The sequence below is a fragment of the Anguilla rostrata genome, chromosome 8 (assembly GCF_018555375.3).
Source record: "Anguilla rostrata isolate EN2019 chromosome 8, ASM1855537v3, whole genome shotgun sequence".
Lineage (NCBI taxonomy): Eukaryota > Metazoa > Chordata > Actinopteri > Anguilliformes > Anguillidae > Anguilla > Anguilla rostrata.
Genome location: NC_057940.1, coordinates 18,955,311 through 18,974,436, shown reverse-complemented (window position 1 = coordinate 18,974,436; position 19,126 = coordinate 18,955,311). Strand labels below are relative to the sequence as shown.

General features: G+C 38.7%; 1 protein-coding gene and 1 long non-coding RNA gene across 3 annotated transcripts in view; one reads left to right on the top strand and one right to left on the bottom strand.

Moving 5' to 3' along the window:
- Positions 1-19,126, bottom strand: part of LOC135261045 (uncharacterized) — a 159,989-nt gene that overhangs the window by 71,762 nt on the left and 69,101 nt on the right. The gene's annotated exons all lie outside the window — the stretch shown is intronic.
- Positions 1-19,126, top strand: part of tmeff1a (transmembrane protein with EGF-like and two follistatin-like domains 1a) — a 69,028-nt gene that overhangs the window by 28,209 nt on the left and 21,693 nt on the right. Inside the window, exons 2-3 of the mRNA XM_064346895.1 lie at positions 11,877-11,989; positions 18,132-18,282. Coding sequence (XP_064202965.1) covers positions 11,877-11,989; positions 18,132-18,282 — 264 coding nt within the window. The remainder of the gene's footprint in view (positions 1-11,876; positions 11,990-18,131; positions 18,283-19,126) is intronic.

Genomic DNA, 19,126 nt, shown 5'->3' with positions numbered 1-19,126 from the left:
TTTCCCCCAGGAGAATATTTTCCATCATCGGATGCTCTCATCCTAACATCTTGGTGTTGAGCATGTAGTCCAGCAGCAATATCCTTTTGAATGATTATGGTGATGGAAAAAAATCATGTTTTATCTTTGTTAATGTTCAAAATATTGACGGGGGAAATAAAAACTCTGAGCACTTCCCTCTACTCCCCTTCTCCTTCCCCATCGCTTATTATGGTTTTGTGTCCTCAGCACAAATGAATAAGTTAAGGAAAAATTGGAAGTACACATTCTGTTGAAGGACCAGATGATAACATGAATTCTGCACTGGATCATTTCAAATTAGGCCTAAATGTCAGAAGAAGCTTAGTCTTATTTAGAGAATGGGATTGGCCCAAATGGATGTGAAGAAGTGATAGATTTGTCTTCCCTGATGCCGTCAGCTTCCCTCTCTTAGCCTGAGAAAAATGGCCTTGTTAGGTAGGCATGCTCTCTCATTTTTGGGTTGCTAACAGATCATCACATCCACACTGTTCACATTATGCTGCTGTGTCAGAGGTTTATATTAATATCTAGTTAAAATAAATATTCTAGTTAAGGAGTTCTCATTAAGGTAAGCTGCAGTGCCATATTTCAAGGTTACAACCTAATTTTCTTCTCGTACAGTATGCAGAAAACCTTCTGGTATAATAAACCCTGCTTATAGACCACTTTAAGAAAAGTTGTGAATGCACTTTGCATAATTTGACTGTAAATTTGATTCAGGAAGCTGAATGCACTATGCATCTCACAATGTCTTTGTTCCTCATTAAACAAGTGGACTGAAGTCATTTTTGTGCCGACTGAAAATTGAAGGAGCAGGACCAGCATTGCTGTGGTGCTTGTGACTGTGACAGTCATGGAGAAAGTCGGCCACTATTAAACAGGACCTGCATCTGCGTCTCACACCAGATGTTCCGTTGACTCAGGAACAGGTGATAGACAGGAAAATAACACAATTTTCAGGTGGCAGAGCAATTAAACTTGGCTCCCTCTGTTTAGTGGAAACATTGGATCTACCCCAAGTCCAATAAAAGGCTTTGTCTCTCCCCCTTAAGAACGTAGAAACGGTAGTTAGCCTGTGCCTTTGCTTGCATACCTCTGGCTAATATCAGATGTGTAAACACTTGTAATACCTGCATGGCAAGTCATTCTCTTCACAGTAAATTACAGGTTTGGTAACAGAATAATAATTTAATTAGAGTTTAGAATGAATATGAAGGTCAGCAGGGAAATGTGTGTAAAAATATGTGTTTTCGGGCCTTAATGATTTTTTTGTGTGCCATTAGGTCTCTGGTGAAAATGGTGTAGAAAAGCTGTTCTGACCTGTTAAATGTTGTAAAAATCGTTGATGTTTATGCCATAACAGTCTGAAAAGTGGTCTTTGGCTCTTAGTGTATGTATAAAGGTCCCAGGTTCCTCCTCGCGTTACATGCGTGCTGTGAAGAAGTGGTAGCATATTTTATTATACATTTCCTTTCCTGGAAGTGCTATCATCTGCAATTTTGTTCAGACATCCATTTTGTGGACGATTCTGTGATGCTTTGTGGGTACGATGTTATATTTTATTCACATTTACAGCCTGTCTACAAACTGTGACAGGGAAATATTTAATTTGGCTTCCATGCTAATAATAGTAAATCATCACATTGGCATTACACCTACTTAAGCAAGCTGGTGTGGTGCAATTAGGTAAAGCACTTTTTTCTTTCCCCTGAGGTGAAAGCAGTGACATTGCCACTCAAACAGCATGCCATAGAATTACCTCTATTTTTAGTATAAATGAAGCTTAAGCCATTTGTCGGGAAGTTTGTAACAGAAACACTGAAGTCCTGTTTTTTAAAATCCATTTGAAAAAATTCTCTTCATCTAGGTTGTGTTGTCACATCCCTGGCCCAGCCAGTGGTAATGTTCTGACAATTTTGTATGTTCACATCTTTGCAAGTGTGCTACGCAAACTCACCATAAATTACCCAGAGCAACCAAGTTACTCGTGTTACAAGGCTTTTAGCTTGAATTACAATACTCACTCTTCACAAATGGTTTTTAAAATGCATCTCCATACTGATTTAATTTTGAATGTGCTTTTTGATGAAAATGGCCCGTAAAGTCACGCACAACTCAACTGTAATCTTTGAGTCAAAGTTTTATCATTTTAAATTTAACTAAATATTATTTATAATTGTTTTTGTGAGCATATATGCATCCCTACAGTGCACCATATTCTGTTTTTCTTCCTGCATTGCTAATGCTAATATGCATTCAGCCTGGAACGTGTCCAGCTAGGATGAATACAGGAGGCAGTTTGTCAGATTATCAGTCACACTGTGGTCAACCAATCAGCTGAGTTGTCACATGCAGTCGTTTAGGAAATCAGACTCAGCTGGTGGCATTGGGAAACTAGTGGTGTAATCCATCAAAGTGAGTTTTTGAATTGAATGTCCTGAATAGGAGATTTGCATACAATAATGTGTGGCATAAATACATTATGTAAAAAGCAAAATACAGAATACTAGCAAAACAATCACTGTAGCTACAAAAGAAAGTGCCTCTGGATGACATAAAAGTGATTGATTCAAAACTCTGCCATACAATACTGTGTGGTTTGGAAAAATAATCTTATTTTATTCTTGTGAATTGAATAATATGGTAGTTATTGTGTATTGTAATTGTATTTTATGGCAAAAGGAAAATGTATCTAACTATTTAGAATGAGAATGCCTTGGTATTGCTTTAAAATACATATCAAATTTTTTTTCCGGATGATGAAAGTGATGAAAAGAATTGATTTATTTTATTTTTTTTAAGATGCTGTCTTTTATACTCGGTAAACCATAAAACCATAATTGTGAATTCTCTGATCTACCTGAAACCTGAAGGTTGACACTTAAGGTCCGTGGATTGTGTGTCAGCCTGGTCACTGACACAAGAGAGGAGGGAGTATTTTAGCGCAGTGCCCCATAAACGGGAAACTTTATATTTTTTGCAGCTGGATTGATTTTTTTTTTCTTGTGAGCTACTGATATGACTTTGACTCTACACAAATATGGAAAAGCACAATTCACAGTTCTCTGGTTTTAGAAAAAGAGCTCTCTTGCATCTCATGATTCTCCTTTATGATTTGTCACAATTTATTGTCCCAGCAAAGTTGGGGGCAAAGTCATATGGTGCAAACCTCCCTCAGAGTTGCCTTTAAAAGGAAAGATTACCCTTTAGTTTTTATTTATCCTTTATTTTACAAGGTGAGTCCCAATGGGGTTATCAGCAATTAGTTTTTCAGAAAGAAACACAAACAGCACTTCAAATCTCTTTTTATGTACTTTATGTGCAGGTTTCACAACTGTTCATTTTTAATTCATACCAGAGCTTGTAGAAATGTGATTGACATATTTGAAAAATCAATTTATGTAAATACAGTCATTAGAATAATTGCTGCATCCTTAATTGTCAGCGTTGCTCACTGAGGTGCTCAATCCGCTGTTTCCGGTTTCAGTCTGGAAATTTCTAGCTGGTTCACATGGACTAGGACTGCCATCCCACTTTCCACTCCCCAGCACGCCCCGCCACACACAATCCCCCCTGATGGATTGAGGAATGGCCCGACTTAATTAGCCATGAAAGGCACACTACCCTGCAGAAGGAATGAAACAATGAACGATTGTGCACAGTCAACAGTTGACAGCCACTGTAAACTGTTGTTGTCACTGGCTTCTCGTAACAAATGCGAGGGAGCAGCCAATTGGAGGACCAGTAGCCCTTTAGAACAATCCCAGCATGCCATGGTGCTCAGGCTCTTCCTGAGCAAGGAAACTGCCTCCCAGTATTTTTGTGTAGCCTGTATGCCGTGTCTGGAAATCCTCACTCTAAATTACACCCTCCCCATTATGCACACCATTTGAAGACAGCTAGTGCAAAGGTTGCGTCAGGGGATTTGTGAAGGAAACATTTTATGGGTGAAGAAATATGCCATCAGTAGTTTGAAACACAACCCAATTTTATCCAAATGAACAGTATCGGCTTTATTGCTTTTCTTTGAAAAAGTACATTGGGATTTTATCCTGCTGCATCTTTGAAAAACATTCCCTCGGGTTTAAAAAAAATATCATTAAATGGGTTTTGTCATGCATATTTTGTTTTATTGGATAAAATGGCTATTGTCTTAGTGAATTTAAGGTATTCATCTAAGCAACAGTATTATAAAACATTTAAAATCCTTCCAAGTTTACAGTTGCACAGTAAAGGCTTGTTGTGACTCCAAGAGCCTGTGAGATTAAATTAAAATAGAAGGGTAAACTAATCCTTTTAAAGGCAGTCAAACATTGTCTCCTCAAGTGGCTGTGAAATGTTTCCTTGGTAATTCTGTGGTAAGAGGTACCTTTTAGTAACATACACCACTTTTGTTCTGGTTATTCTTCAGAGCAGTAATTTTGCACGAGTGACAGCAGTTTCCACATAGCCACAATTTAAAGGTTGAAGAACACTAATTAGTCAATCCACGTCTTCTGCGAGACTTGCAGGGGACCTTGCGTTGCACGAATGGCCACTGTCCATTTTCTCACAGAGGACTGAAAAAGAGGCTGTGATTAATTACAGCTCTACCGCTGTTAGAGCATCACCATCCCTTGAGTTCTGTGCCCACTGTCTGTGTATAGACTGTACCTAATCCTGGCCATCTGCAGTCTCTCTGACCCCTGGGGCAAGGGCTCATCACGAGTACCCCTGTGTCACTTCAAAGAGATGGGATCTAGATAAATGTGATTGATTAACAGACCCTGAAGTTGTCAACCTCCTTGATTAACGGAAAGTTAGAGCCAAACACAGCGACGTGGGATATTTTCTTTCATTTTGCCATATTTTGATGTGGAGTCTTAACTTTTTCAGGCCCAACCTCCCAGTTTTTGTAGCTATTTTCATTGTGCAAAAAATACATAATTGGTAGCAATTTGTTTGATAGCCACTGCTAGCTCTGCCATACACATGCTCAGTGCATACACTAGCTTTGCTGCACAGTGGCTTATGTGATCAAGTCTTTAATGGCTCCTTTTCTGTTTAATAAAAACTCCCATCTGCCAGTAGAGATAACAGGGAAGTCTTTTCCTATCCTTGCGGGGGGGATTCATCCGTGTCCATTGGTCTGATAAACAGCCCATGGCAATTTATTTTCTTTTATCAAGCTTCCTGGCAGGAGTAACTCAATCAGCATCAGGGGCAAATCACTGGGGCAATAGATGATGATGACATCATCAGTCTGTTCTCTGTCCAAAATTGTCCACAGGAGAAGCCTGAGAATATTGTCAAGTCATGTCATCCATACTTTTTAATTATAATCACAGTTGATGCTGGTGATGTCATCAGCCTTCAGGTTTTCAGCATAGGCACAACTTCTGTATGACATCACACATAGTAGAAGCAAGTGACACAAAAATGCTTGTCAACATTACCCATGGTGGAGAGACCCTCTCTGCAGGAAGAAACTTAAATTGAACTTTGATGGGATAAAGTGAAGTTGTGTACCCAAGGATATAATGGCTCATTATTTGAGGCATGGCCTCATTTTTAGGTTTTATGAAATGTGACAAGTCTCCAGTCCACTCCAGTCCTTATATAATGAGGTTAGAAAACTGTACTTGACCCCAAGGTGATGAGAGAAGCTCTCACATCACAGAGCTCACAAAGACGATTTAGCAAGGAGGTAAGAGGACAAGTCAGATTTTTGAAGACATTAATTCAGTATTGAGTTTCTTGACCTTAAAGTGTCATCTGCTTTGCATCTAACTGTTAGCTATATCTATATTGATGTTTGTTATTTACATACTATATTTTTACTTCCTTCGTTTTTGTTGACCTGTTCTGAAATGTTAAGTGTATGCGTAGGTTTTCTTGTGAACCTTAATGTGCTAATAAAAACAAATGCAGATGCTCTTATCCATATCAGCTTAGACTGGGCTGCATATAGTTCATTTATACAGCTGGGAATTACTGAAAAAAATCAACATAAGTAAAGAATTTAAATTTAAACCTGAGTTTCAAGCCCAATCCCAAACCACTATGCTACAACTGTCCACTGTCTTTCAGTTAAAGCACATAGGGTCCTATTTTGGTGAGCACGCAAGTGGAGACTCACAAGTCAAATTGCTAGTTTTGTCTTGCGCAAATGGAATAGTTTTCACCTGCACCAGGTTTGCTCGTTTTGTGGTCTGCAGTAAACCCATTCGCATCAACAATGCATCTGTATGTAGTTAACAGTGTAAGCGATCTGAATGAGAGACACAAGGAAGGTGGGAAACTGCCTCTACATCCATCAAATGGTGTAAGATGCACATTTGTTAAAATTGTGGCTACTTTGTCCATACACTGAGTCCAGAGCATACTGGAAACTTGCTTTTAATCATGCATTTGGCATGCATTTATTGAGTGAGATCTTTGGAATGTAAAAACATGAATTTCAGATGTTTGCATTTCAGATCTTGCACATTATAGGACTTTCATACAGAGAGAGGCAGAGTCACATTTTACGATTGCAGAGATTACAGAGGCACAGAGTGCACAAGGGACTGGTTGACTGTAGAGCTAGTGAGTGTACATTCATCTTATTAAGTGCATGCCTGAAATGAATGAAATATAGTTGCACCATCTTATTTCCCATCGTCTGGTGTGCTGTGTGATGCCCACCAAGTTGCAACGGTAGCGGTACCAGCACAGTGGAGAGGCTGACTGGAAGACGTCTGCCAGCTGCATCCTGCTCTTGGCCAGTCTGGGAATATTCACCCTGCGGAATTGTTCTCGAGAACCATTTATTGTAGTTTTATTGCAGTTTTTAGCACTGCCATATTAATGGAAAATTTATTTTGTCTGAGGGGGGAAATAAATAATAAAACTATTATTAAAACTATAAAAGTGTATATTAAAAATATTAAATATTAAAAAACGATTCAGTGTCACCTTTTATATTTGTCACACTGAATGGTCACAGATCTTTAGACAAAATGTAATGTTAGACAAATGGAACCTGAGTAAACAAAACTTGTTTTTGTTCATTAAATAACCTTTTCATTAAATAATTAATTTAGTTTATCAAATACCCATATCACCCATGTGAAAAATAAATTGTTCCCATAAACCTAATAAGCTGGTTTCACCACCGTTAGCAGCAATAATTGCAACCAAACACTTCCTGTAATTAGATAAACGGATAGTTTCTGGTCCTGCCACAACATTTCTATTGGGTTAAAGTCAGGACTTTGACTAGGTCACTAGATTTAGACTAAATTTAGCTTATTTTCAGCCATTTAGATTGCTTTTGTGTTTTGGATCATTGTCTTAACCCAGTTACACTATAGCTTCAGCTCATAGACAGATTGTCCTTAAGAATTCATGGTTCCTTCAATAATGGAGAGTCATCCAGGTTCTGAGGCAGCAAAGCAACTCCATACCATCACACTGCCACCAGCATGCCTGAATGTTGATATGATGTTCTTACTGTGAAATTCTGTATTTGCTTTACGTCATACATAATGGGACCTGTGTCATCCAAAATGTTTCACTTTTGACTCATCTGTGCATAGAGCATTATCCCAAGAGGCTTGGGGATTATCCAAGTTTTTTGCAAATATGAGATGAGTATTGATGTTTCTCTTGGTTAGCAGTTGTTTCTGCCTTGCTACACTCCCATGAATAATCATAATTTTCCTCTTATTTCTTATTGTGGAGTCATGAACACTGACCTTAGCTGAAGATAGAGGGGTCTGCAGTTCTTTGTTTATCTGGGTTGGGCTGGCTACAATCAAGCCTGGCTGTGCTCAATCAGCTGAATCTAATTATCAATTAAATTTGGTTAACTGGTTGAGTACCTAAGGAGGCAATTACTTTTTCACATGGGTGATATGGGTGTTGCCCTTTTCATGAAATATATGAAATTATAATTTTAAAAAGTGTTTTGTCTAATATTACATTTTGTCTTAATATCTCAAACCATTCAGTGTGACAAATATGCAATAATAGAGGCAATCAGGAAGCGGGCAAATACTTTTTCATGGCACTGTTACTGGGCCCTGTGTTTTTTCATCTTAGCATCTGAAGAGAATGTGGTCATTCAAAATGTATGTGTCACATGAAAGTGTGAAGTGGCAATCATTTTATTAGAAATAACCTGCATTCAGCTCTGTTTAACTACACTATATGTTTGAATAATTTTCTGCATCCAGTGTTTCGGGTGTATGAAAAGCGCATCATGAATAAAATGCACTATTATTATTTTTAAATTATTAACAATTATTAATTATATACTTAGATTTCCTTAAAGCATTTGATAAGACACCACATAAGAGACAAAATGAAGACAGTAGGAATTATAGGAGTTATTTCAGAGTGGATTCGGAACTGGCTACAGGGTAGCACACAAAGTTTAGGAGGAGGGATATTATCTGAGCAGGGAACTGTGGCAAGTGGAGTCCCACAAGGATCTGTGCTGGGACCACTGTTCTTCCTCATTTATATCAGTGACCTTGACAGGGACATAGAAAGTACACTAGTCAAATTTTCAGATGATACAAAAATGTGAGGCTCAGCGGATCAACTAAAGTAATCCAAGACGTTTTAAACAAAATACAGAAGTGGGGGGAAAGCTAGCAAATGAAATTCAATATAGCCAAATGAAAAGTCCTGTATGTGGGAAATAAAAACATTAGGCTGGATTTATGGGAGGAACAAAATTGGAATGTGCTCAATTTGAAGAATACTTGAGAGTAATGGTTGATCAAAGCTTTTCCTGGTTCTAGGCACGGTGCTATAGCAGTAAAAAAGGTCAACATAATGCTGAGGTCAGGAGGTACAGAAGTTAATGTACTTAAAGGGCTGAGAGTCTGTGGTCATTGTGGTTATTTCTGTAGGAAACCCTGAATAGTGGCAAACTCTCAGTGCTGTATAGGAATGGGACATGTCCCACCAAGCCGTAACTTACCTGCCATCCCAATATTTTATAACATCATCTGTATTGCAAGTGCTTTATACAAATAAGCCTGTATAATGTGGTGTGCTGAATAAAAATAGTCATATCACTCACCCCTATTCAGACAGGCAGCTAGTGACTTCCTTCCTCCAGTAATGTTCTTGTTGAAATAAGGTGACTCGCAGTATAGATTTTGGGAAACCCAGTAGATGATGCCTACACACTGTAGAGGTGCCCCTCAGAGGCTATTAAACAAAAATGTGGCTCTTTAAAAGGCGTATTTTCAGAGGAAATTGCTGAGGTCTAGACTTGGCAATAATTTGTTACTGGCACCAAGGAGGGAGTGTCTCTATTTTCATTCTGCTGCCTCCATTAGCAAAGAAGATTCTTGGTCTGTTATTTCCCTTTGGACTTAGTAGTACTGTAATGCTGTGGCCCACAATGACATAGAAGTGATAAAGACAGCCGTCCCTAATGTTAAAAAAGTTTGCCTTGCTTGCACATCATTTGTTCTAAATTTTCCTGGGCCAATCAAAAACATAAAAATCCTAAAAATCCTGGAAGTAAACAAAGCCTGACAGAAATGACATAGCCCCAGGCCGCCCGACCCTGTTACTGGAGATCTACCCTCCCTTAGGCTTTCACTCCAACCCTAACAAAGCACGTCATTCAAAAGCTAGATATCTAATTGAGCTGCTAATTAGTAGAATCTGGTCTGCCAAATTAAGGACGTAAGATCTCCCGGAACAGGATTGTGCACCCCTGATATAGCCTATGTGTGTCGATTAGAATCAACCAAGAAAAGCACTACAAGTCTACACAAGGTGAACTGTGAATTCAAAGCAAGCTAGGGATGATTTTTTGTTTTCTTTTCTTTTCAGATTTAACTTTTATTTATTCAGGGAGGTCCTACTGAGACTGAGGTCTCTGCCTGCGACAGACAAGCAAACATTAAGGCAAAATATTGAAACGGTACAAAATAAACATTGAGTTATGGCACACAATATTAAAAGAACCAAGCAGACAACACGCTGTATCAACATTGTGTACGTTTCAGTTTTTAAATAATGGATTAGTGATTTAAAATTTCCAACAGGAATAAAACAGTGTAATTTGGTAATTTCTTGTAGATGGTTCCACCACCATGGGGCATAATAACTAAAAGCCATTTTAGCCAACTCTGAATTGGATTGAGGTACAGTAAAAAGCAGTTGATCACTGGACTGAACATTATACTTGGATGTGGACCTGTTAAAAAATCTGCGGAGATAGACAGGCAACTCACCAATATGGAATGTGTAAATTAAAGTGTGCCAATGTAACCATCTGAGATGACTCGGGGACTGAGCACCAGTTAATTTACAAAGAAAGTTAAACTTATAGAGCATGGTTCATGCCATGCTATAAAAAAGCAGTGGCTTTTGGTCATTGAAATATAAATCGCAGTCTGCAGTCACAAATGCAGCTGCTGACAGCTCAGCTCAGCTGAAACTGCTTCTTGCACTGTTAATTAGTAAATGTTTTGTCAATGTGTTGACAAATGCAGTAAGACCGATGTTTTTTTTCTGCGTTCAAGATGTTACCGTTACTTTCATTATGCAGCTTCATCAGAACTAGCTGCTTTTAAATGTACCCACAAACAGATGCAGTAACATAGCAAGACTTGTGTTTTCAAGTTTTATCATCCAATTAACGCTTACTTTTTTGTGGTAGCATGGAATTTTCATGACTTGAAAAAAGAAAATCTGAATATAATTGGTCATTAGATATACTGGAAAAATATCTAATATCATATTATCTATGTATTCCCAAAACAGGTACTTGGGTTTTTGAAACACCCGCAATGGGCATTATATGTACAAGTACTGTTTGTTAGGGTGATGTTGATGGTGAATATGGATTGCATATTAGCCCGTTAATGCACAAGCCTTTGCCTGACTGAAGCTGAGATACTGAAGCAGTGCTCTCAAGCATTGTCAAGGTTGCCATCCATCACAGATACTATAAAAGTGTGATCTATGGGAAAATGAAGTCATGGCACCCAAGCAAAGGCAACTGTAGCCCTCAGTAGTCACCAATTCCAGGATTTAATGAAATTTCACCCTCAGCTTAGCTTAACATCCCTAACATCCTATATATAACTTTTGAGCCATGTTAATATAGTGCTGTTCTGCAAGAGTAAACTATTTGGAATTTCTTGTATGCTTTTTTTTTACAACAATAACTTGATTTGTATCTCCTCCTAAGTAGTAAGCTGAGCTGAATGATAACTTAACCTTTTACAACAGGCACATTTTATCCTTTTTTAGTTTTTTTCATACAAATACTTTGTTTTTATCTATTTACAGTGCCATCTACTTGTAAAAATAGCATCCATCATGGACAAGGTTGTTCTTACCAGTGATATATTAGAAGTGGAGTGTGTTGAGGTGAATGGAATTATCAAACTTGTGTAAAGAAAGTGTATTCATATATTACAGTGTATCAGTGAACAAATATGTTACTGCTGCCATGCAATAATTGTGTGTCTGCTTTTTTGGAAAGAGAATTTCAGATGAACAACAATGTTGTGCTGCAACTGAACTTAATCAAAATGTATTGGTCACCTTTTGGCACTGTCCACCCAGCTGAAACATAGAATGATCTTATTTTCTCCTAAATTGTTTCATAAGGATGAATGTTGTGGTTCTACACTGCCAAGTTTAAATGTATGGATAAAAATGAATGCCTTTGTTGTTGGCTGAGCATCTTTCACACAGCAAAGTTACTCAGACCACCTTCTGCTAGCACTGTATCAAAACTGGAGATAACTCCTTACCTGAATTAGACCCTATAGTGAGACCCACTATCCAGGACTAGTGGGAATGCACGGCTTTTGTTAACATGTTGTTGTGCCCCTCTCTATTTTTCCCAGACTTCTCGGAGAAGAAGAGTGACCTACGAGTGTGCGATGACTCAACATGTCGGTACGGGGGCACCTGTGTGGAGGATGGGGCTGACCTGAAGTGTGTGTGCAACAACTTTCAGGTAGCATTATGGGGCCTGACTTTGGGAAGAAGGGGCAGAAACCACATTAATGCCACAACCAAGACAGTAATTTTATTTATGTGAGGTTGTAAAGACAGGCCTTCCTCTGTCAACTGTTTAGAAGATGGAGGTCCTTGTGTATTTCATCCCAGTGGTAATGTTCCGTCTCTCAGTGATTGACAGCTGTCATATATATTTGAGGCAGTTTTGAACATGGTTTCACAGTCAAACAGCTTGTCAAATGTCATGTAGACTAACAATCAAAGGGTATTTGCTCTTCGGGAAAGAATTTATGCAATTATGTTATGTAAGTGTCTGTTGTAATAGTCCTGGGGCTTCTAATATCACACAAAAAAAAACAAAAAAAAAAACTTGTGTAGCGGGATTGATCAAGCTGACTGTAAAACATCAAAAAACCAGTGGACAGATCGGAACAGAAAACATGTCTCTGAAATAATTAGATTTTAGGGCTAAACTAACATAAGGATGATGCTTAACTGGATCATGCTGTATGCCAGACACTGTCAAGTTGCTCATTTCTCCAACTGCTTGAAGTACAGAAAATTATTATACATTATAAATATGTATGTTTTGTGTTCTTTCCATTAGTGTTGGTTTTATTATTATCATTATTACTAGGTTTTGCATCTGAGTCATAGTCATACAAAGGAATTTTTAAATCATCATCAATGATTTGTACATGTGTTTTAATCACATATATGTTTATATAAATTATAATATAATTATATTAATTATAAAAATCCAAATACAAGTTTGTGTGTATGAGTACCTTGTGAATACAATTTTGTGTCTGCCTTCTTCTGTGCATATCTCTTTATGGTACATATTATATTTAGCTTGTCTTCTTTGAAACTTCCTTCATTAATACTGGTGATTGCTGAACTCATCAAACTGTATTTGTGAAGAAAAACCAATACCAACTCCCACTCATAATTACTGTGATTATGCTACTTTCTTTGATGATTTTTAATGACAAAGTGCTATGAGCTGCAGTGTTTCTTCTCAACAATTGTGGTGCATTTTCATTGCAGAGTGAAGTTTTGCAGTAATTTGTGATCTGCTTCCTTATAAATGCAACATACATTATAGAAACATTGGCGGTTAAAAGTGTTGGAAAACTGATGCTGATTTTACATAAAATGATTTTAAAAAATGACATTATGATGTGTTCCCTAGTTATGGTATGTGTGTGTGTGTAGTGAGGGGGTCCTTTCATAGTATGGTTGGAGGCTCTGCTGTATGGAAAAGCTGACAGATTTTTTTGCTAATGGAACTTTAATTGCTCCAGAAAGAAAACAGGTGTGTGCAATGATTGCAGCATGCCTCAGAGGAGCTGGAGATTTTTCAGTTTTAATGAGACATGTGCTCCAATGCATTGCGGTTCTTTGAGGTGGACAATCCTGAAGATAAATGGCCAGAGATGTGTGGCGATGAAGTGACAAAAAGCAGCTTGTCTTTGTCCCTTTGTGTGTGTGTGTGTGTGTGTGTCTGTTTGTGGAGGGGTATGGGATGGGGCAGGGGACTCTGAGCTTTAATCTCGGAAAACAAATGTGCTTGGAAACCACAACTAGTTGCTAGCTGCCTATTTTCAAGCAATTTCTCTTTGATGACTGTTACATTGGTCGCACTCTTTTACACGGAACAAAATGTTGTCTCAGACTACATGTCATGTGTTTCTCCTGTTTAGACAGTCACTGAGGCAGACAGAGTCAAAGCTATTAACTGAAACGACTCAGCCAGACTGCACTTGAATGAAGTCTTGATTGTTGGGAGAATATAAAAGCACATTAGCTTTAACTGTGTATTCGACCTTGAAGAAGCAATGTGCTAAAGCTTGCCAGAGCTTGTTTGTGCTTCTGCTGAGCTTCTCAACCTTTTGTTTGTCAGGGGTTTATAGAGAGCTGGAAAGGCACCGAATTGTGCTGTTAGCAGCCCCCCTTCCTCGGATCAGAAGGGTCACTTTCAGCTAGATACATCTCTGCATCAGTAGTCCATCTGCGCCTTCAGATCATGGCAAGAGGTTATTGACCAGTGTTACCATTGTGTCAGGAGTCAAAGAAATGAGATCCCACCACTGACGCAAGTGGAATACCAATCTCTGACAGTCTGTGCAGGTACACTCTTATAAAGTCTTTAATGCAGATTGACTTTCTTGTATAAACCTCCTCCAGAGTTTCTACTTTCACACAGTATAAATATGAACATCTCAAATCTCTCTGTTATTGAGCTCCCCACATGCAAATGCCTGCCTATGATTGGTCTTCATTATGCAAGAAGTTTTTATCTGATTAGTTAGTCTGTGCTGAGCTAAACGAAACGCAAGTGCTGTTGAGAACTGTTCATAGATGTCAAGGCTGTTAGGCTGCATTAGCCACAGTGTGCCCAACTAGGGAATAATCCAAGATTTCAGTATTGGAATGATGTGGAATGTAGAGTGTGAATCAGGATGTGGAAATTTTGAAATATTATTTTTTTTCCACATACCAAACAGGGCGAATTGTGTTGTAGCTGGTTTATAGCACTGTTCAGACATTGAAAATTTAGGCCTGTATGTCTTATGTTGGGATCATACTTTACGGTACGGTAGATAGGAAATTGCACAGTAACTGATATTACAAATAGGATATTTGCATGGTGAAGTTCAATACAGCAACATAATGGAGACTGACAGGGTTATTTCCCCCTGATGGTTATAAAAGCCTCTATATCACTCTCTATTATGTAGTTTTATTGGACTTTACTATGTAAATATATTGCAGTTGTGAAGTCAGTTAACATGGGCTTACCCGGATGTGTAATTTTCATTGAAAAAAGTTCCAAGTTAATCAAAGTCCTTTTTTATATTGGTATATATCAAGCCAACCGGGATTTCGTGATTTTATGTACCTTTTATGATACCTGTGATAGAAAAAAAAAAAACAATATGTTGAAATAAATGTGAAATTATGGTACACAATTCAAAATACGTCTTTCCTAAAGAAGTAGGCTAATATCACTTCCGTGCTCACAGGCCTGTCTCAATACTTTCTCAGTCTCGGAAGCTGAAGATGAATCCTTTGTCCTTTGAGGCATGTGCTGCCAGATGCTGCACACCACAGTCCTTCATCTGAGCTGCACCATCTTAACATCAGAAGAGTGCACCTCGTACTCAGATGGCACAGGCAAACCACAGAGGATTGGTGGTGCACAAATATTTACTGAGCACAGTATTAGCTGTTGTTGACCCACCCCATTAATCAAAACATAAAAACTCACAGTCTAATTGGCCATATTATGCAGACGAGTAAAGAACAATCCTTCTGAATGAAACACTCCCAGCCTGCACTGCACTGCAGCCTATTATGTGCTGCCCTGTGGGGCTGATGTCCACTGCCAGCACTGGCGTAGTTTAAATGGCAGGACCTCACAGCAGAAAGCTTGCTTTAGCGTATGAGTACATTGCTAAATTATGTTAAACTAGGCCTAAATTTACTTTTTTTTTGATACCTGTTTTTCATATAAGAATGTTAGATGTCTGTATATTTATGGCTTTCTCAGCACGTTTGTTCCCGAGCATGGTCCTTAAGACAGCCTGAGTGAGAATCTGTCGCATTATGATCAGACTTCCTCCTTCAGCCAATAAGCAGTGGCCACCAGCCCCTGGTACTCTAATGGCTAGTTAATAGCCAATCAGCAGATAATTATGTACCTGCCCAATGTGATATAATTGCACAGAATAGCATGGGTATACCGTACATTGGGAACAAGCATTGGCTAATGCAAGCCCGATTGTTCTGAATAAATTGAGAGGAAGTATATTACCTGCCAAGACTATTTCTGATATGATTAACCAACAGATTGGGATTGAACGTGAGGTTCTAAAGATAATCTGGACAATATGTTCTTTTTGTTATCAGGTTCTCTGAAGAGATAGGGGACAACAGCAAATAAATTGTTCTGGCAACGGCTGCATTCACAGGGATGCTATTTCTTTCCTGGGGAGGTGAACAATGTGCTCACATATTATGCAGAAGAAATGAAATCTCTAAACAACCCATTTATTAATGGAAACATGCAGGGAGTTGTCTCCCTAGCCAAGCCAGCAGTGAGGCATCCCAGTTTACAGGTGGGGCCTTGTCTAACGTGTTCATTTTTGCTGGAGAGTATGTTGAAGTCACATAACTCTCGTTAATAAAGATTGCATAACAAATCTCCAAGTAACAAAATCCTATATGTCTCATTGTCTTTTTGCATGCATGGGGTATTGATATTTTGTCAGGAATGTTATGAATAAAATACTGTATGAATATACCTCTGTTTGCCAAGGAATGTTCTGGAAAAAAATATGCTTCATGTTTGTAGCAATGGCACTTTTACAATCAGGGCTTCAAAGCTCCTGCCCTGAGCTGAATTTTTCCAACCCCTTTTCATCTTAATTGTGTCCCTGGTAGCTCTATACAAAATGTGGTTTATTAAGCCATTTTTCAATTGGGCTTTTCTACAGTTGATGGTTATATAGTTATAAAAGGAGACCAGAAGGGTAGAGGATAGTACTACATGACGTTTTTGGGAGGATGTGGGGTTCAGGATGTAAGCTCAGTGTCTGTTAAGCATGTTTCTGCAATAAATTGTCAAATGTGAGGGTGCACTTACAAGGTCCATGTTAGGTCAAAAACAGAATAGCTTGGGGTAACTTCCTGTCAATTTTTATAAAAGCTCTCATCATGAGAACAGTTGCTGGTTTGACCCTCTTCTGTGTTCTTTCAACTTTAGTTAACTGTATGTGGGAGTCAGCAATGGCACGCACATCAGCTTTATCCTTCCAGGGATCTAGTGGGATTAAGTAAACTAGACTTAGTTATTCAGTTCCAGGTAGGCACTTCCAGCCAGATATCCCCCTCCTTAAGTCATTGCGCTACTTGTGTGGGGTGCAGGTAACAGTGGTTTATTGGTGGTGCCAATCTGAGGGAGGGGCTTTGTAAAAAAAATAAAATAAAATATAGGCAATAGCTAGTAAATTGAAAGTAGAAATGCCAATGTAAATTTATTTAGTATAGGGTTAGGACATCTGTTTTTGATTAAACTGTCCCTCTTTTGCCTTGGATGTAGAATAAATGCATAAATTCAGAGGTCCATGCTGACAAAACATTATTTATCTAACATCAGCATGTTGAGCTGTCTAAATCACTGGAGGTCCTGCCTCAAAGACTGGCGCTATTTCAAAGTCACTGGGGTCTCCTCTTGCCGCCATACTAACCACAGGTTTATTCATAATCCAGCATTTTTTGTGCATGTGTAATTCATGGATGAGCTGCACCTGTGTGGTAGCGTCGGGTTTGAAAATATTTGTTGTCCTTCGTTTATCCAATTGTTTCCATTTCTTGTTTGCTACCCATTGTTTCCTTTTATCCATTTTCTCCAACTGTTCCGGTTTGTGGACCTCAAATTAGGTAGACGTATAAAACAGATTCATTCCTATTTTCCTCTGTTGCTATTTTTTTTTTTACTGATAGCGGTTAAATTATCCCAATTTACATTTATTGGCAATTGAAGGCCAGCACCATTTTAGGAAAACATAATATGAATTTTAGGATATCAGTGTGTGTGCTTTCCCCACCATTAGAATGAGTCATGGAATTCAGTGTTTGCATAAAGTACATATGGAGCAATTCCAATTCCATTACACAAATGTTAATGTGTTATGAGGAAAGAGTGGTCATTATGCAATATTACTTTGCATTAAGGATTGGTATGGTGAGCTCAGGATGAATGATTATGTTGTAATAATAATCTTTGGGCTTCCAGGATTTGCTCATTATACATTGACGGAAAGAGTGATACATTGTGATTGTTAAGAGCTGAGTTACTGAAATCATTTCTGCATGTGTATATGCTTTAGGGCTGGTGGGAGTAGTCCTACAGTGCTCTAATGCATTTGCTTTTCTGGAAACCTTAAAATAAGCAGCCAACACAGACCTTCAAATCACAGCTGGTTTAGCTTCCTGTCCCAACATGAAGTCTAGTTGAATAAAAACATAAAAGCCTGCCATGTTCTGTCCACCAAGGTCTCAGAATCACCAACCCTAGGCTTTTGAAAATGGTTTTTGCTGGTTGTGACTGCCTTCTTGTTTTGTTTTTTCAGTGCCACAAAAACTACAACTACAAAAGAAATAAAGGCTACCCCGTATGTGGGTCCAATGGAGAGACGTACCAGAACGAGTGCTACTTGAGGCAGGCGGCCTGCAAGCAGCAGAGGCATATAGCGGTGGCTTCAGAAGGCCCCTGTAATCCTGGTGAGTCGTAAAAGCCTTTCTAATTAACCCTGTGAGTCAGGATCCGGCATTGGTGTCCTGCTAACTCGTGCGTTCATTTTCCTGTTAAACTCCTTTTTCTCACCACAGGGTGTTTTGCCAATCACTCGAAGGTAGCTTCCTTCTATAGCCGGGCTGCTGAAAAGAAAACTAGTCCACATAGCCCACATTTATAGGAGGTAGAGTGTCATGGAAATCCTTATTTTCAAGGAGGGATTTTTGCATATCCTCCTAAATATAAATAATTCAAGCACCTAATTAAGTAGCTTTAATTGTATGAGAGGTTGGTGTTCAATACTCTATGGGGCTTAAATGTCTCAGATTCAAAAACAGAGAAGCACAGACAGAAATATTACTAGCTGATTTTCATTAGCAGGTATTTTCTGTGGTATTGTAGTTAAATCCCAAAATGGAAAAAAAAACTACAAACATACGACTGAAACTCAGAAGAGCAGTGCCGTTGTTAAATCCCTGCAAATTGAAATTCCACACCATTGATTTACTTCCTTTTTCTCCGAGCCTGGCGCAGTTTCCTCCCCAGATTTCAAATGCCCGGCGAGTGAACCATCCCACACTGTGCCTTGAGCCCCCACAAAACAAAACAATAATAAATATCCAGATGGCCTTGACTTCGGCCGTGGCTTCCCATCTCTTGGAACTGGTTTCTACTTGTGTCTGTAGAGGCTGAGAGATATTGTGAGTCCTTAGTGGTGCTGATGGGCAAGAAGAAAGTAATAGTGATTGGTGCTTTGGACTGAAGCCTTGATGGCCATGTATTAATTTTCTGGTCCAACCATTTTCCTTTGAGAAAACCTATTACAGTGTG